The following is a 19,877-nucleotide window of genomic DNA, read 5'->3' as shown; positions in this document are numbered from 1 at the left end:
TTAAGACACTTCTGTGTAGCCATCACACGTTTATGTTGCTTCATCCATGTGATAAAACTGGCTGCTCAGCTCGAGGTATATTTTCACTGAACGTGTCGTTTCAAACATGGCATGACAGTTCACCATAGCCGGAACATGCTACTAAACTGTTAGGGGAAACAGTGACTATGATTATAGCACCCTCTGCTTGTGAGGATAATTAACTACAACACATTTTGTATTTAATGATACTTGTGTAGTGTGACATCTGAATACATCGGACTGCTTAAATATGTAAACAAAATGAAATACAACACCATTAATAAGGTATAAAAAGTTTATTTCTTCAACCAAAACAATAAATCCATGTTTTAACACTAAAAACAAGCACCCTGCGAAGAACAAAAAGGTTTTTTATCATTATGAACTTGCCATATATAGTCGTAGGGGGACTTTAAAATAAATGTTGAGGTTTTTTTTTTTTCTCATCCACCAAAATACGGTCACACCACGGGTCACACACGTTCTCCACTGAAAAGACACCTCAGGCTCATCTGGACTGTTCAACTGCAAAGAGAAAAAGCAATGTTTTAAGTATTTGAGGGCATGCAAAATATATGTACTTTAGAAGATGAACATCTTCACTAATATGTGTGATGATAATGTTGACCGGGTTCATAAACACTGCCCCCCCAATTTTGTCAAACACACACTGATTCCTGGCTGTTTTAATTGAGCTTTTCCTACCAGTAACAGAAGAGGACAGCAGTTAGGCTTAATGCTTTCACCATGTTAACAATGAAGAGATATACATAAAAAACATTATACCAGTGCACATGTACACTGACTGGGAGTAAAGCTTGTGAGTGAGAATAGAACTTACTGTAGGAGGAGATATCAATCTCCTCTGGTAGCTCTGCTACGTTGACTTCGAAGCGGTCCTGGACGTCGTTCAGGGTCTTAGCGTCAGCCTCGTCAGACACAAAGGTGACGGCCAGGCCTTTGGTGCCAAACCTGCCGGCACGGGCCACCTGAGGTACAAACGAAGAAGATAGGGCTCAAAACAGGCTTAGCTTAAAGGAAAAAAAGGATGCAGAAAATGAAAGGGTGGTTAAAGTTTGGAATTACACTTCTGATTGTAAGACATAACCTAGCACAATATTCTAATATCGCATTTTCTTGTATCTTTTTTTATAGAGATTAATTAACAAAAAAGACAAATTGGGTAGATCGTAGGGGTGTAACGGTATTCGGTATAGGCCCTTCGGTTCGGTACACGTGTGTACCAAACGAATATAACGTTAAACGATTGAGAACGTGAACAACTTTTTAGAAGTAATCTCAGGTGCTGCGTCGCAGCATTCAGTGTAATTTGCCCCATTGGGTTCAACGTGTCATAGAGCGACCAAGGCATTTCATTGGACGAGAGGCATACTATGAGAGCTGGATGCGTTCAAATGTAGTCAGTCATTTGACGAAATGGCGAACGCAGACAAAGTTGAGCTCGAAAATCCTCCAGCATCATTGAAGTCTCCGGTTTGGGAACATTTTGGTTTTGCAGTTACGTACAAGGATGACGGACAAAGACAGGTGGACCGAACCAAAGCTGTTTGTCGGCATTGTTCAACTAACATTGGTTACGTGGCTGGCAATACATCAAACGGGCACACTCATTTGAAAAGGCATCACTCGAACGTGAATATCACCGGTACCAAAAGAAAAATTACTGAAGTGCAGACCCAACTCCCGCTAGCATTTAAGCCTCCACCACTCGCAGAGAGTTCAGACCGAGCCAAAGCTATTACAAACGCCAAATATCCTTATGTTGCCATGGTAGCAAAGCGCTACCTCTGTCCCTAGAGAGAGGGTGTTCTCCACAGCAGGAGACATTGTTAGTGCCAGCAGATCTGCCCTTTCGGCAAGCAATGTGGACAAGTTCATCTTTCTTTAAAAAAAATATGAAAATACAAGGCAGTCCTAATGTCAAGCTGGCTGCTTAGGTGAGTACTAGCACAGTACAGTTCAAGTACAGATTATTTCAGTTCATCGAAATGCTGCACCTTAATGTTTATTTTATTTTGTATTTATTTTAGTGAATATTCAGTTTAATAATACTGTACCAAAAACGTACCGAACCGTGACCTAAAAACCGAGGTACGTACCGAACCGAAATATTTGTGAACCGTTACACCCCTAGTAGATTGGTGCCCATGTATGGGATTTTTGTTTAATCTATAATATAGAAAACAGAAAATAATATAGCTGCACTGACTCTGTGAAGGTATGTGTCAGAATCCTCTGGCATGTCGTAGTTGAAGACAATGTTGACTCGCTCGATGTCCATGCCTCGGCCAAACAGGTTGGTGGCAACCAGGATTCGTCGCTGGAAGTCTTTAAACTGCTGGTACCGGGATAACCTGTGGGGGTTAGCGGAAATAAGGATAAGTAAGACATTATTCTATATTAGAAAGACTGATATAAAGTTTCCTCCTTTTAAACTATGTAATTTCCAACCTAAATCTTATAAGGACATGATATTTTATAAAATGAGTACAGTAATGTTATGGGAATTTGTTATGGTGAGGAACCCTACTGTGGAATTCAATGCAAGAAAAAAAGATTAGAAATAAAAAAAGGCACTTACCGCTCCTCCTGTGCCATGCCCCTGTGGATGGCGATGGCGGGGAAATTCTGCTCCACCAGCAGCTGTGACAGAGCCACACAGCGGTGCACTGACTTAACAAAGATCACCACCTAAAAGGGAACAAAAAGGAAATACTTTCATATTTTTATCCAGGGAATGGCATTATCGAGATACAGACCAGCTTACATCCACATGACAAAGATTTAACTTTGAATTTATTTGAAGATCAGGGCTGCAAATGTACATTTCTGAATAATAAGCTCTTTTATGAAGATTAAAATGAATATAATAAATATGTTCATAACTGATTCTGATCAAGTCTATTAATAAGTGCCAAATACCTGGTTGAACTCGAGTACATCGAGCAGGTCGAAGAGCTTTCGGTTCTTCTCGCTATCCTTGATCTTGCAGTAATACTGTTGTAAGCCGTGGAGTGTCAGCTTGGTCTCGTCATCCACAAACACTTCCATGGGCTACACAGCAAGAGAGGAACCAAACGTTATTCTCACATACAGACACATTACAATTCCACTTAATTTTATGAACTTGGAGCATGCTTTGACAAATGCATGGTGGCTAGCTAAGCTTGTTCTCCTGGACTGCAGCAGAGTCAGGAGGAGTGACTGTCCTGACCCAGCCAAATCTGCCCAGGAGGATCACTCTGCCCCTCATAAATGGCCACTTATGACACTGACAGCCACACGTGGGCAAAGCTGAGAGGGACTTTGTAACAAACACTGAAATAACTCAATCAAACATGAAACATTATATGTTGATGATAACTCACATCCTGCATGAACTTGCGGCAGACGGGACGGATGTCTTTGCTTAGCGTTGCACTGAACATCATAACCTGTTTCTCATGGGGTGTCACCCTGAAGATTTCCTGGACATCACGCCTCATGTCTGTTGAAACAAGAAATAAATACTTCCATAATTATGAATCACTGCATTTGAGATTATCTCTGTATAAAAAGCAATGGAGATGCTTTAGCCATGCTCAATATCTCTATACATTAAAGGGATAGTGGAAATCCGCAAATTTTGGGTTTAACTTATGTATTTTTATTAAAAAGAAGCATATTAAACAATTTTTTTTAATTTCATGCGCCTAGTTTCATTTTATTTTCAATTTTACTGCGCCCTCTCAATGAAACGAAATACTTCGGGAATCTTCGGGTGATGACGAGAGCTCAGGAAGACGGGCACAAACAATGGCGGACATTCAATAGCATTTGCATGTGAATAGCCGACCTTTATTATGGTGAATAGATGTGTTTTGTATGGCTGTAGTGCGACAGAAAAATTCTACGTGACACAACGACATTGGATTAACCTTGAGATGCGTTTTTATTCCGTTGAACACAACTTTTGATCACAAATCAAAAAAGGTAAGACGTAATTATTGTAATATTTTTGGAACCGGATGTTGTTTACTTTCTCTTTTCTGGCTGATAGCTATAGGAATTCGAGGTCTTACAGTGATGACATTACATCTGTGGAGTCTCAGCTTTAAATCGTATATCTTGTTTGTGCAGTTTGTGTGTAAAAAAGCGTTAGCATTGTTTCGCTCAATGCTAATTCAAAGGCTTGGTATTACTCTTGTGTTTTTTCTAGCTAACAATTGTTCTTATTGTCAGTTAGCGGAGTTTCTTACCTTTAAAAGGGTATGAAACATTAATAGTTTCATAAATGTTAAGAAGCCCTGAGACATGTGAGAGAAAAAAAACGGTGGGAGGGGTCCACTGGGGGGACCTTCGGCCTTAACTGGTTAACAATGATTAATATTTGTAAAGGCTACAGGTGATCTTAAGATGCGTGAGCTATGCTTAAGGACCTACCAGTCAAGATTATTTGTGCGTAGGGGTGCATCATCTGGCTCCTGGTCATCCTCGCCATTGCCCATGCCGTGAACCATCACCTCGGGCTCGGGCTCGAACAAATAAGGACGTAATGGTCCATCGTCTGGCTCAATATTGTCACCATCGTCGCTTACTGAACCGGATTCAGATTCAGTTCCTAAAACGACATTTTCGTAGGAAAGCCGAGAGGATGTTTCTGACTCGTCATCATCACTGGATACCTCGTACAATCCTTCTTCTTTGTCTGGTATATTTGCCCTTCCACGTTCATTCTGCATAGACGCCATGGTTTGTTATCGTATCGTCTTCCTGAGTTTTCGTCACTTCCGGTTTGGCTGAGTCGAACATTTCGTTTCTAAAAAACTTCGGGGAAGCTGCAATAAAGTGCTTCTAACATGCGTAAGGCAATTATTATATTTTTTTAATCAGGTGTGATTGTTTTGGTACGTAATTATGCTTGTATATAAGTTAAAACGAAACTATTTGAGGTTCCATTTCCACTATCCCTTTAAGTAGAAGGTCTCTTTTTAATCACAAAGTAATAAATGTACAATTAGATGACAATGAAAACATACCAGCCAGCACACTAGCTCTTAAATATTAAATGAAAGCTTCAGCTTATTAGAAATGATTTTATGGAGAAAGAACAAACATATGAGTAGTGGGAGAGATGACGTGACACTATGATAAGTAAGATAATACTACACAGGAAACTAATAACTAAATCCTCCCTATCTTACATACTGCCAACAGTCCTTCACCAAAGCTACTTTCCTAAAATACCACTTTAAAACACTTTGGCTCCTACTCACCAAGCTGCTCCAGCATCCTATCGCACTCGTCCAGCACAAAGTGTTTGATGTTCTTCACGTTGAGGGTCTTGTTGCGGATGAGGGCCAGGGTACGTCCTGGGGTTCCTACGACAATGTGAGGGCAGTTCTTCTTCAATACTTCCTCGTCCTTCTTGATAGCCAGGCCACCGAAGAACACCGACACCTTGACAGTGGGCATGTATTTGGAGAAGCGCTCGTACTCTTTGCTGATCTGGAAGGCCAATTCTCGCGTGTGGCACATTACAAGGACAGATACCTGGAAAACAGAGAATCATGACATTAGTGTAAGTGATTTAAAAAAAAGTGTTGAGTCTGTCTCCAAAAAAAATCGGTACTGATGATTCATCCATACATGTGAGCAGCACATACCAGTGTTTCCCATGTATTGATTTATTTGTGGCGGGCCGCCACAATTAAATATCGTCCGCCACAAATGGATCTCATAAAAGTGCGGTGCCCCCACAAATAGAATCAAATTCTGTGGGAAACACTGCATAAACCGCATTCACACCGGAGTACTTTTCCCCTTTAGTTCCGTTAGTACCCCTTATGTTGCGTTCACCAAAAAGAGTACTTGGTGCCGGGAACTTTTACCCCCATTTTTAGTGCCTGCTGAGAGGTGGTACTATCCTGGGGGGAGGGGAAGTGCCCTAGTTCTGATTGGCTGGGCGAATTGCAAACCACACCTTGTAAAACTCTGAAAAGTTTTGTGAAGCCGCCATTGTATTTGTGGCATTAGCATCATTAGCATTAGCCCCGCGCACCGACGGAGAGAGAATAACTTATGGCAACACAAAAAAAAAACATGGGAGCGGTGGAGTGATGAGGAGGTGTCGGCGTTCTGGCGATTTACTCGGAAGGCTTCGGTAGAAGCTGCTGGGAGTCCCAGCAGCTTCTACCGAAGCCAGTCCCCAACTCCGGGGACTTCCAGCCGGGGACTTCCAGCCGGGGACTTCGGCGGCAGTATACGGCAGTAAAGCCAAAGCAGAAGAAGACGAAGTGACGTCAGCGGCTCATTTGCGTAATTTTCCCTCAGGGAAAAGTACTCCGGTGTGAACGCGATTGGTACTTAGTGCCCTGGGGTAATAAGTGCCGGGGCACTCAGTACTGCAAAGTACACGGTGTGAACGCGGCTATTCTCTTCCAATATAATTTTTGTTCTCAACATTTTTTTGCCAGTAATATGCTAATATGCACCCAACTTAAAACATGTCTTCTTAACTTTGTTCAGGGACATTCAATACAAAGGCAGAGAATATCCCTCAAGGCCTGCCTAAGGTAAAAAAGCATTGCTATTACTAATTATAACTGGATTAAGGATGCTCTCTTACCATACGATATAATTGTAAAATATAAGGTGAGTGATTTGTGATGCTAGACAAAGCTATGATTATGCAAACAGACCGGTCCATATCCTTAGAACGAGAATTACGTTATTTGCGATAAAACATGAAGGCATCTGTCTCTAGACAGCAGCGTCTCTAAATCGTCCACTTTTCTAAGGCTGTGATTTGTCAGAATCGTCAAATTAGTCCTGACATTTTATGACATAGTGCAGACATTATTCTCCAGGGAATTGTCTTTTGCTGTATTCAACAGATGAATGTCCTAGGCCATGACCAAACCACAAACTACTTCATTTTTAGTCAACCATTGTCCGTATGATATTTCCCATACAGCACTAATCGTTTTAAGTTTTTGCTTGTGACAAAAATATCCTGAGCCTTGGGGGCTGCAGTATCCAGTTTGGCCACTTGGGGGCAATACAGTCAACCCATTTGGGCAAGGGACAGATGGCTTTAAATGTACTTAAAAGTATGCTCATGTTTGCCATAAGGGGCCTCAATACAAAGGCAGAGAATATCCCTCAAGGCCTGCCTACGGTAAAAAAGCATTGATATTACTAATTAGAACTGGATTAAGGATGCTCTCTTACCATACGATATAATTGTTTGTACTATTGTGGAAGGTCACAGGATCAAATCTTTATTTCCAATTCATTTTCAGCCCTCAGAAAAAGGGGAGTTGAGTATTACTTTCTTAAATGTCCCATACTGGATTAACAACACTGTTATGTTCATTACAGGACAACAAATGCAGGCACATACAATGGGGAAAAAAAGTATTTAGTCAGCCACCAATTGTGCAAGTTCTCCCACTTCACCTGTTTGAACTCGTTATCAGTATAAAAGACACCTGTCCACAACCTCAAACAGTCACACTCCAAACTCCACTATGGCCAAGACCAAAGAGCTGTCAAAGGACACCAGAAACACAATGGTAGACCTGCACCAGGCTGGGAAGACTGAATCTGCAATAGGTAAGCAGCTTGGTGTGAAGAAATCAACTGTGGGAGCAATTATTAGAAAATGGAAGACATACAAGACCACTGATAATCTCCCTCGATCTGGGGCTCACAAAATGATCACTAGAACAGTGAGCCAAAATCCCAGAACCACACGGGGGGACCTAGTCAATGACCTGCAGAGAGCTGGGACCAAAGTAACAAAGGCTACCATCAGTAACACACTACGCCGCCAGGGACTCAAATCCTGCAGTGCCAGACGTGTCCCCCTGCTTAAGCCAGTACATGTCCAGGCCCGTCTGAAGTTTGCTCGAGAGCATTTAGATGATCCAGAAGAGGATTGGGAGAATGTCATATGGTCAGATGAAACCAAAATAGAACTTTTTGGTAAAAACTCAACTAGACGTGTTTGGAGGAGAAAGAATGCTGAGTTGCATCCAAAGAACACCATACCTACTGTGAAACATGGGGGTGGAAACATCATGCTTTGGGGCTGTTTTTCTGCAAAGGGACCAGGACGACTGATCCGTGGAAAGGAAAGAATGAATGGGGCCATGTATCGTGAGATTTTGAGTGACAACCTCCTTCCATCAACAAGGGCATTGAAGATGAAACGTGGCTGGGTCTTTCAGCATGACAATGATCCCAAACACACCGCCCGGGCAACGAAGGAGTGGCTTCGTAAGAAGCATTTCAAGGTCCTGGAGTGGCCTAGCCAGTCTCCAGATCTCAACCCCATAGAAAATCTTTGGAGGGAGTTGAAAGTCTGTGTTGCCCAGCGACAGCCCCAAAACATCACTGCTCTAGAGGAGATCTGCATGGAGGAATGGGCCAAAATACCAGCAACAGTGTGTGAAAACCTTGTGAAGACTTACAGAAAACGTTTGACCTCTGTCATTGCCAACAAAGGGTATATAACAAAGTATTGAGACTTTTGTTATTGACCAAATACTTATTTTCCACCATAATTTGCAAATAAATTCTTTAAAAATCAGACAATGTGATTTCCTGGATTCTTTCCCCCCATTCTGTCTCTCATAGTTGAATTGTACATAGGATGAAAATGACAGGCCTCTTTCATCTTTTTAAGTGGGAGAACTTGCACAATTGGTGGCTGACTAAATACTTTTTTGTCCCACTGTACCTAGGTTCTGAGGCTATAACATTTCCTGAACTGCATTTGGAGAAAAATACAAGGTATACCTGAAATCCATGCTTCAGCTGTTAACTTTTCAATTGTTTGTGCCTGAAGTCTAATGCCTTTTACCCCCATTTTTAGTGCCTGCTGAGAGGTGGTACTATCCTGGGGGGGGAAGTGCCCCAGTTCTGATTGGCTGGGCGAATTGCAAACCACACCTTGTAAAACTCTGAAAAGTTTTGTTAAGCCGCCATTGTATTTGTGGCATTAGCATCATTTTTTAGCGAGTAATATGCACCCAACTTAAAACATGTGTTCTTAACTTTGTTCAGGGACATTGTCTATGCAATGTTGAGTGCATTGGGCCTGCGACCTGATCAACAAACAGAGAATGCAAATTTCATAGCGACAAAAAGGAATCCAGAGTAAGACTTAATAAGTGGAATCAATGTTAAACACTAAAATAAAAAAAGACCCTTAAGCAGGTAAGACAAGAAAAAATATATATGACCAACTCACCTGGCCATCTACAGGTTCTATCTGTTGCAGGGTGGCAAGGACAAACACTGCTGTCTTTCCCATACCAGACTTGGCCTGACACAGGATGTCCATGCCCAGGATAGCTTGTGGAATACACTCATGTTGGACTGAAAATAAAAATAAATGGCAATTAAGGTGAGTGAAATTATCAAACAAACGTGTTCTTTCTTCTCCACTTTATAACTGCACCGGAAGTAGTAGGAGTATGTCTGGAGGTGTAGGACATAAATTGGTGGATGTAGTTGTAAGCTATTCACCTTCTGAGGGATGCTCAAAACCACAGTCAACAATTGCACGGAGAAGCTCGGGTTTAAGGAGAAAGTCTCTGAACCCTGAGCTGTGAATGGATACGTATGACCCCTTCACTTCCTTCTTGGTTGCTGGGGTCCCACTCTCGGGAACTCCCTGTGGCTCCTCGTCCTCCTCATAGTCCAGAAGTTCATTATCAACGTCTGTCTCGGCCATCTGTAAGAACAACATGTATATAAGCGAATCTATATCTCACAACGATAAACATACATCAATCCTCTATTATGTGCAAGCTTAATATTTGAGATGAAGGCCAGGTGGTCATGGACTATTTAAATTGTGAATTTCTTCTTGCATTAATAAATGTTACAATGTTTTTATATATATATATTTTTTTTAAAACATTCTTATTTTAACTTATGTGTGATCATGAATCCGCTCTTTACAAAAAGCATATAACTCAAAAAGATGTCGGTCCTAGCTTGATGCTAAGTTGATCAGAAGCTTGCTCAGCTGACGTAAATTTGGATCGTTTGGCTTTAGCAGGCCGCAGCCGGGTTTCGCATTAAAATAAATGAACTGAGTCTTTAGAAAAGGCAGTTGAACATTAACCTGTCGGTTCAAAACACATTATAAAGTGATCCCTTTGAGTTATTACAATTGGGTTGACTGAATATGATGACCGACCGGTGTTATCCTCGTCCTTCTCTTTCATTCAAGCCGGCTAGTTAGCATGCTAGCAACTAACTATGAACATGACTGACGCATTAATTTAACAAACAATAAAAGCAACAGTACTGTCTACCTTATCTTACTATGTTACTTATATAACATCGCGTCGTTCGCCGTGTAGTATTGTATATTGGACGAATCGTCCAAAAACAAAACTATAACTAGATAACTATGGCTAATTGCCTAACTCAAAACAAAGCTAATGTTAATATGGCTAGCTTGGTAGCTACCAACGCGAATATTAGTCCCAGCTGTAGCTAACTCTACAACAAATGTAACGCATTTCTCGGTACATTTTAATGCAGCTGCATTCTGGTGAGTTTGTTGTATAATAATAGTATACATTGAATACAACGTTACCTTGCTGTGATAGTTCTATGTCCCGCCGATGTCTATGTGCGTACGGAGCTACCAAGGATTCACAGTGGAGTGCGCACACATGTATGGTATGTTCAGGTACAACTCGAAAAATCCGACGCTCTCTTTGCGGTGTGAACCAATGGCTGTACAAAATACCGTGTTAGAGGTTTTGCCCGATATCAACGGAAGACCTCACGCAACAAAAATATAAGGTGCGTGATTTGTGATGCTAGACAAAGCTATGATTATGCAAACAGACCGGCCATATCCTTAGAACGAGAATTACGTTATTTGCGATAAAACTTGAAGGCATCTGTCTCGAGACAGCAGCGTCTCTAAATCGTCCACTTTTCCATGGCTGTGATTTGTCAGAATTGTGGAAGTCGGAAAAAAGGCATATAGCTGGAATATTTAATGAACTATTATAGATTTATATTGACCAAATTAGTCCTGACATTTTATGACATAGTGCAGACATTGTCTTTTGCTGTATTCAACAGATGAATGTCCTAGGCCATGACCAAACCACAAACTACTTCATTTTTAGTCAACCATTGTCCGTATGATATTTCCCATACAGCACTAATCGTTTTAGGTTTTTGCTTGTCACAAAAATATCCTGAGCCTTGGGAGCTGCAGTATCCAGTTTGGCCACTTGGGGGCAATACAGTCAACCCATTTGGGCAAGGGACAGATGGCTTTAAATGTACTTAAAAGTATGCTCATGTTTGCCATAAGGGGCCTCAATACAAAGGCAGAGAATATCCCTCAAGGCCTGCCTACGGTAAAAAAGCATTGATATTACTAATTAGAACTGGATTAAGGATGCTCTCTTACCATACGATATAATTGTTTTTACTATTGTGGAAGGTCACAGGATCAAATCTTTATTTCCAATTCATTTTCAGCCCTCAGAAAAAGGGGAGTTGAGTATTACTTTCTTAAATGTCCCATACTGGATTAACAACACTGTTATGTTCATTACAGGACAACAAATGCAGGCACATACCTAGGTTATGAGGCTATAACATTTCCTGACCTGCATTTGGAGAAAAATACAAGGTATACCTGAAATCCATGCTTCAGCTGTTAACTTTTCAATTGTTTGTGCCTGAAGTCTAATCCTAAATTCAATATCACCTAGTGGGCTGTAACCATGAACACAGAGACGAAAGACAATTTTAAAAATAACAAGACAAAGTATTTTTTGAGGGTTTGGGGACTACTCTGCATTATTGTAATATGTTTCTTTTGCATTTGTTCAGTGTTATGTTTTGTCTGAGGTAAAGGACTACATCGGACTACATGCCCTTCCTTCACCATTATGCAGTGATATGCTACCTGCTGCCAATCTCAGGAAAAACTCAGTTTACACAGAACCACTACAACTAATGTTGGCTGTTACTGATACAATCACTGTAGCAAAAAAAGAACACAAAGTAATTGTTTTTAAAGAAATGACACTGAAAATAGCCATACAGAATACAGGCGCTTGTAGTTATGACACTACAGTTAGTTGCTATGACAGTATACCTCACAGAGCCAGAGATTGACACAATATAACATATACATTTGTGTCACATAATTAATCGTTTAGTTGCAATGCACAGAAATCCCCTAAAGCTTACACCACTGTACGACACCTGCAGGCCCTGCCTTCCTTCTAAATAAAGCTCAACACTGATTGGCTGTCTGTGTTGTCAATCCAACGGAATCTGGCAGTCAGAAAAGTCCATTGGCCTGTGACATGCCAATCAAATCCAAATCTGCCACCTGATTGGTGCGCCCCGCCTGGTGCTTAGCAGAAGGCAAAGGACGCCAGCTCGGTGTGATTTACACGGTAATGAGTGATGCTGCCGTTTTTGCCATATCCCCGTTGAACCACAGGCTACATCGAACGGCTGCCATGCTATTTTAGCGGATCTCTACGGAAATATTGTCCTCCTTCAATTCACACACGGGCCTCTCCAGCTGTGCAACGCGGCGCTGGCTCCCGGTTGAGCGGCGGCAGGACGATGGCACTGCGCTGGACCGTCTCCCTACATTTGTCCTCGGTGGTCTATTAAGATTTTAATTAGCCGATAACAAACACACCTTTGACATTTACGACGGGCAGATGTTGGAGCGACTATAAACGCACCGCTCTGATTATGGAAAGGGAGTCCAGGTAGGCATTTATTTGTTTATTTGAGGTATTTATTTTTGAATGGGATGTCAATGTTATCGTGTGGAACCTATTTACGGGCCCAATAGCTTATTCATTTGTATAAATTCAACGTGAAAACTGCACAGGCCCACATAGCAACACACTGTTGGCTGTCGGAGCTCCATCAACAGCATCCGTCTGCTCCATTTATCTCAGGGAAAAATTCCACTGTACGGCATGCCAGCGGAGACACGGCCCCTTCATTAGGCTGTAAACCGTATTTACTGCTAAGGCATAGATCTTTGCGATCTCATTTTTAATGTCGTTACACACGCGTATTTTGGTGAGGGAAGCCGGGACATTTGCTGCCGCACATCATGCCGGTTATGTGTCATTTTGGCCACACATGTTGAGCCATGAGTCGACTGCAGAGCATAGGCCTGTTGTTCAGGCATTCTCCAGCCACAGCAGGCCGGGATAACGAGCTGTCATGTCCCAACAACCCAGGCAATAGGATTACAGGCTCACCAGGTCTGCACCGCACACTGTAGGAGTCAGTGTCACCTTTAAAAATGGCTTATTTTCTGTTGTGACAGCAGAGGGGCTATTATCCACCTCTGTGTTTCTATACAGGTTTTTGTGGAACTGTCCTTGATATATACCACACACTGGACTCCTTGCTGTAGCTATAATTGTCATTGGTGTTACTTTATCCATCTTAACAAGAGTGTCTATAGCAGTAAATCCCTTTTTAAGTGTTTGGCTTGTAAGACTGGAAGCCAGCCTTTCTCTGAGTACTGAAAAAACACTTCCTCAAATGACTGTGCTTTTAATCTGGGCCAGGCACATATACTGTAAACCTCACAAGTGGAACAAACTGTAGGGAACTGACACAGCTTGTGGGATATGATTTGGAGAGATTAAGGATACTGCTGACTTCACAAAATGAAAGAGCTCTCTCAGGTCTCTTATCTCCCCACAACAGTGGGGAAAAACCATTCAAGAAATTAATCACCTTACTCTGTTGACTACTATCGCTTAAATTCCCCATGACTAAGAACATACCACCAAGTAATGGGTTAATAATTTCCTTGTATGAGAGTGATATTATTCTCAAATTTATCTGTGAAATCCACTCAACTTTTGAAAGGCATCTCACACATTACAGCAACAAGGAAATAGGTATCTGATTCTCACATCCTGGTGACCTTGTTTGCCTCGAAACTTCTTTATCAGATCCCATGCACACAAAATACTTCATACTATCTGTGATACGCAACAAGCACACCCAGACTCATTCCAGTTAACCTTTTCCTATGCACTCTGTTGCCATATTATTCACCCGTGTGAGAGCCTGTAAGCTAATAGTGAGTGTGTGTGTGTGTGTGTGTGTGTGTGTGTGTGTGTGTGTGTGTGTGTGTGTGTGTGTGTGTGTGTGTGTGTGTGTGTGTGTGGTGTGTGTGTGTGTGTGTGTGTGTGTGTGTGTGTGTGTGTGTGGTGTGTGTGTGTGTGTGTGTGTGTGTGTGTGTGTGTGTGTGTGTGTGTGTGTGTGTGTGTGTGTGTGTGTGTGTGTGTGTGTGTGTGTGTGTGTGTGTGTGTGTGTGTGTGTGTGTGTGTGTGTGTGTGTGTGTGTGTGTGTGTGTGTGTGTGTGTGTGTGTGTGTGTGTGTGTGTGTGTGTGTGTGTGTGTGTGTGTGGATTTAAATGTCTGCATGCAGGTTTGGCCTCCAGCAAGAACGGGAGGAGGGATATCATCTTGCAGCCGTGTCCCTGAGCTCTACAGTTTGTCTGCCTGCTGCTGTCCAGGTTTATTATCATCTGCCACTGTGTTTGGTTGTTGAACAGGGACATGCACAGGAGCCACATGTACAGGTCACGACAAAGATGGACTGATTGATTTCCAGCATGTTGTCCTAAACAAGGCCTTCTTTTTGATAAGTTGTTCGAATAAGGGTGACACTATCTTTTCTTGAGCTTAAAATTAGATCTAATTTCGACTCCACTACTATCTTATGTCAACAAGAAACCTTGTGATGAAAAATCAATCATATGACTCTTTTTTTAACTGCCATTTGCAGCAGCAGTTAGACAATAATTATCCCATGCTGTGCTGTTATTACAAAGACTAACACTGTTTATATGCAAGTTTTCCATTTTTCAGCTTCAATGCTGCTTGAAAACATCGACTATCTGAAATATACCAGATTTAGCCTTTCGACAAAATATCAATCAGTATCGTATCGTAAATGAATAAGGAATTGATGTTTTATCTAGTGCTAACTAAAGGGTGCAGTGTGATATCGTTGTAAGTCTTTTTGTTGTAGTACACAATAAAGACAAAATAAAGGCCTCATCCACCAATTAATTACCAAGTGATCCTTTATATGTCGCAGCCCAAGCTGATGTCTTCATACGTCTTTTTTCTGAGACCAATAGCACTAAAGAAATGAGCAGATGAGAAGCGTGAACCAGGAAACAAGGCATTAGTCAATACAAAAGTCATCAAATAATTTTAGATCAATTTACTTTTTCCACAATCAGCTCTTTAATATATCAGGGGCCTGATTTGGATGATTGTGCCGTTTTCTCTCATCCACCTCGACTATATTGCCTGTGCTAAAAGGCAGCACCATCCACACAAAAGGTGTTCAAAGTACATTTGAACTGTTTTAAAAGTTGATTTTGTGTAATTAAATATTGTCCCAGAGAGCCTACAGTATCAAGTCCTTTCGTGGCTCTGGCTTGTTTTAGCTGGCTGGCTTGTGGGTCGACTGTTGACTGTGCACTGCACTTCATCTTCTCTGCTGACACATGGAAACATGGAGCAACTTGATGACCTGCTGCTCACTACGACTGCAGCGCTCCTCTCTCTACGCCATTATTCATGCAGGCTGCAGATCTGTGACTGAATCCATGCGGCCTTGCAGATCTTACCCTGACTGAATCGTGATCTCATTTTCCAACTGCTGCAGGTTGGATTTAAAAATCCACCATGCAATTTATGTTACAATAATGAGGCTGAAATATGCATATAGGGCCATTATAATCGTGTAGAGGAGCTCTACTCTGGATATTCCCTTCTACTCAACCAGTAGCTGATATGTCGCATTGCCTAACGTTGTTTCCTTAGGCAAACATTAGGCAGACTACTCAGATCCCTTCTGCAGGTAAACCTGATGTATCAAAGGTAGAAGTACTTGTTCTTCCTAGTGATATGTGGCGAGTCCTTATCCACGAATGCATACCTTACAACACATCTGAAATGTGATAAGGATTATCACAATTAGAAACAGATTTTTGAAATGGTTCACAGCTATAATGGTTGGAAAACACTGGTTCAACTTGTGTAATGTATACGATTACGACGTTGTTACGTATAATCCTAATCTGAAAATAAATGTAAGATATCAGATAAATGGATGTAAAGAACAGTAATTTCCCCTGAAATGTTGTGAGAGTCCAAGCATAAAGTGGATGCAAAACAGTACTCAAATACTTGGGTAAATGTAATAAGTTACATTCCACCACTGTTGCTGGGACAATTTTTAGTGGTTAACACTAAACAGTAAGGACTCATATTTCATAAGCAGATTGCATTACTATAATGTGTATCATTTTGTATGGCTATATAATTACCAAGATATCTGTGATTCAAGAGGTGGACGGGTGCAGACATGCTGCCTCTCTGTACAAAAGGTCGGACCATTTCATCGGCCAAGTCGCGGTGTTGTTTAAAACAAACATGAGGAAATGATTTATCGCAGGGTGGACATGTGGTAGTATGATTAACAACACAGAAGACTGAGAGAGAGACGGGCATTTTGAAACCTGTTTTGCACACCAAGCGGTTAATGATGCTTCCTTTGCACAATCCACCTGTAACGTGATGAGTCAGCTGATGGGCCGTGAAAGAGCCGGTGCTTTGGAGTAAACACATTTAGATGTCAACAGACTTTTGAGGTTGAGAAGTGGTTTAGTTTGTATCATTTCCTAAGGGGTCCTGGGCTAGTTTTGCATTAAAATTAAACAAACACAATATTCAAATGGATTTCATTTCTGAGAAGTTGTTTGTGGATTAGTAGTGTTTGTTTTCCCCTCACACAGCCATTTATAATACTTGTAGATATTTGTGTCATCACAATGGCTAATTCAAAAAGCAGCTCAGCTACTCACCAGCATTTGTGTCAGCATCAAATTAAAAGATAATGTAATGAATGCAGCCGGAAAACTAATGCCAGTCATAGCTTTAGCATCACATTCATGTTTGCAGCAGTTATCCTCCATGGCACACTCATGTAATCCAGTTTTGAGATTAGTGCTTGATAAGTGGATGTTGCAGTTGTTAAATCATGCCTTTTTTAGCTACAAAATATTAAGAAAATATAAGCAAAGCAATGGCCATTCATTGTTGGAAAATAAGTGAGTTGCTTGCACTTGACAGTAATTGATGGGTTGTGGGGATGGCTATTTCTAGACAATTTCCTCTCAAAGTGGCACTCAGGGGAACCGACTCATCTGGAGAGGCATACTAACTAAATTTGGAGCAGGAAAGCATTACTCACATAAAGTGAACATTGTCGGTAGATCTAAGGAGCAGTCTGGAAAACATTGGTCGTCAGTGTCGCTTCGATTGAACCAAATGTGTCTCCTCCTCATTCAGGCTTAATGTCATCCTTAATTCTCATCTGAAAATCCCAGAATGCATTTGTTGCATGGTAGAAATATAAATGAGCTACCAATTATAATCTCCATAATCAACTGTATACACTGCGGTCTGCACATGATGGCTGTTACCGTAATGATGATGCTGGAAGGCTGATGGGTTATTGGGTTGACATTCCCAGAACACAGAGACATGAACATGAAGCATTTCATTGATTTTGATCATTTTGTTTCTTAAACTGTCCACTGTGAGCTCAACAATGGTATAGGAGTGCAACTCTAAATACTCTTTTAGGTAAAGAACAAAACTTTAGGGAACAAAATACTCATTATGCAAGTTTTGCAGATTTGTTTGATACATTTTTGCAGTGATATGTAAGTTTCAAATGAATGTTTAACTACAAATCTAATTTAATTAGTTAAGGTGAGGCTAATCTTCTACCATGGTGTGGGGTCTGTTTAGTTTATAATAAAGTATCATTCATTATGTGTTAAACCTTATAGTAGAAGTAACCAATAACTAGCTGTTACATTTAGTAAAATGTACAAGTATATGTTTTAGCTTGCATAAAAGAGAAGAAAGTATCTCAAATTACCCTACTAGGTGTTCTAGGTTACTTTCCTCCACGTCAGTCAAATGCTGTCAGCAGAGGCGCCGTAAGGGGGTGAAAAGTTAGGACGATTCTAAGGGCCCGTGACTGACAGGGGCCCCAAAATGTTTAGAACATTAAGAAAAAAAATGTATGTAACCTTTCATCAATCCTCAATAATTAATATTAATAGAACGTTATATTGATAAATTACTCACTAAACTTACGATTAATTTAACTTATTTTCTTCCAAAAGTTAATTACCCAAAGCCTCTGTACAGCCCCTTCTATTTACATGTAATGGTTTGGTCCTGCCTCCAAACGCGGTGCGGCACCGGCACTTGCAGAGAGTGAAAGCATGTGAGGAGGGATGCTAGTACTTAGCCTACGTAAGTGTGTTGTACCATGTTTCAACGACCAACAAAGTCAGGCTCTAAGAAAAGAAGAGAAAAGAGAGAGGGACTAAAGGGCGACAATATATGTCACCCAGTTTTTCACAAGAAAAGGTGGGTGTGGTCCATGAGTGGTGGAAATTAGTCTGTTAGCTAATGTTTTTTTGTTTACTAAGCTGACATTAAGTACTGTTAATATCTTTACAGAAAATTCAGAGGTCTTTAATTTCACTGCTCTTTTAGCTGACATTTAAAGGTATGGTAGGTAATTCACTTCAGAAACACTTTTTGTTATATTCCATGGAATGCTCTTAACATCCCGATAGCAATGAATATATGAAATGCTTTGACAATAAATACATACAAAAATGTCATCTGTGGAAGCCGTGGCGCTGTAAAAAGCACGACCAATCATCTGAGCCTGCCCGGCTAAAATAATTGGATGGCCTACCTGCCTGTCAGCCTTCCATCTGTGCACAAACTGATCTCGTGCCCTCATTGGTCATGTGCGCGTTCGTGTGTGTTGGAGGAGGGGCTCTGTGAGGAACTCTGAAGGAAGGGACAGATTTGTTTCGGTTGTGTACTTTCAAATTCTAGCGCACTCGAGCTGGTTTCTCCATTCTTACCTACATACCTTTAATAAAGGCAGGCACATTTTTAGCGCCTATTCATACTAAATCAGTTGTCCCTCCCCCTAGTGCCAGGTCCAACAGATCCATCTCTAGGCTCAGCAGCCCTGTCCCCCCATAAGGCTGAACCTGAACCAACTTTTCTCCCAACTGAAGGAGGTGAGCAGCATTGTGTTGAATGACATGCCACTTAACATATCTGAAGGGAGACTGGAATACAAAATATATATAACAAAAAGCTAACATCTAATTTAAATTATACATTTCAAACACAGTATTTTCCCACATAGCCAATGATCTATATAAAACAAAAAAACTGCTTTTAGTCTATTTAGGATGATGGACAGTTTGAAGCATTGAGTGATCAGTCTGTATTAGGTAAACAAAATGTTAATCACCGACATTTTGGTTATGATATTAATACTAATGTTATTATATTAAAGCAGGGGTGGGGAACCTCCGGCCCCCGGGCCGTATACGGACCGCTAGACCATTTGGTACGGCCCTCGAGGTAATTTATAAACAAAGTGGCCTGTGCCTGGTGGTGGGGCCCAATGTGATATATTTTCATGGGGCCCAAAATCCCTGGCGGCGCCCCTGGCTGTAAGGTCTTTTAAAAGCCTGCCTTTTATTCTAAACAAATTGATTTGTAACTACTTACTACTCCATTGCCTTTGTGCCCTACATGTGGCGTCTGTTTAACTTGTCAATATGTCTGCATCAGTGCATCAAAGACCTAATTCCATGAATCGGTTTGAGCTAATCGAGTCACCCTGATTCCAGTTATTGCTTTCACAAACACTGAAGAGGAGAGCTC

At 41.2% G+C, this 19,877-nt stretch overlaps 2 protein-coding genes across 4 annotated transcripts in view; one reads left to right on the top strand and one right to left on the bottom strand.

Annotated features, from left to right (window-relative positions):
* Window positions 1-302: 302 nt before the first annotated feature.
* LOC117538001 (ATP-dependent RNA helicase DDX39A) lies at window positions 303-10,922 on the bottom strand. Its single transcript, XM_034203474.1, has 10 exons — window positions 10,643-10,922; window positions 9,559-9,766; window positions 9,281-9,408; window positions 5,298-5,574; window positions 3,411-3,529; window positions 2,965-3,096; window positions 2,624-2,733; window positions 2,252-2,396; window positions 863-1,010; window positions 303-546 (listed from the first exon to the last, which is right to left on the bottom strand). Exons 2-10 carry the CDS (start codon window positions 9,764-9,766, stop codon window positions 530-532), a joined length of 1,284 nt encoding a protein of 427 aa, XP_034059365.1. The 5' UTR covers window positions 10,643-10,922; the 3' UTR covers window positions 303-529.
* Window positions 10,923-12,433: 1,511 nt separating this feature from the next.
* si:ch211-239f4.1 (EVI5-like protein) overlaps window positions 12,434-19,877 on the top strand; it is a 36,804-nt gene continuing 29,360 nt past the window's right edge. For 2 of the 3 annotated variants that reach the window (XM_034203439.1, XM_034203441.1), the window contains exon 1: window positions 12,434-12,809. The gene's annotated coding sequence lies outside the window, so the exon portion shown is untranslated. Of the gene's footprint in view, window positions 12,810-14,505; window positions 14,594-19,877 lie in introns of all 3 variants that reach the window. The other variant, XM_034203440.1, reaches the window with a different exon arrangement.

Source organism: Gymnodraco acuticeps, unplaced genomic scaffold (assembly GCF_902827175.1).
Source record: "Gymnodraco acuticeps unplaced genomic scaffold, fGymAcu1.1, whole genome shotgun sequence".
NCBI classification, from domain to species: domain Eukaryota; kingdom Metazoa; phylum Chordata; class Actinopteri; order Perciformes; family Bathydraconidae; genus Gymnodraco; species Gymnodraco acuticeps.
Note: the sequence above shows the minus strand (reverse complement) of the source record. Positions and strands in the feature narration are given on the sequence as shown.

Coding starts and splice junctions, on each gene's coding strand:
- LOC117538001 (XM_034203474.1), bottom strand. CDS start 9,766: ATGGCCGAGACAGACGTTGATAATGAACTTCTGGACTATGAGGAGGAC. Junction 5,575..9,280: donor TAGAACCTGTAGATGGCCAG/GTGAGTTGGTCA, acceptor TCTGTTTTCCAG/GTATCTGTCCTTGTAATGTG. Junction 3,530..5,297: donor TAGGATGCTGGAGCAGCTTG/GTGAGTAGGAGC, acceptor TTGTTTCAACAG/ACATGAGGCGTGATGTCCAG.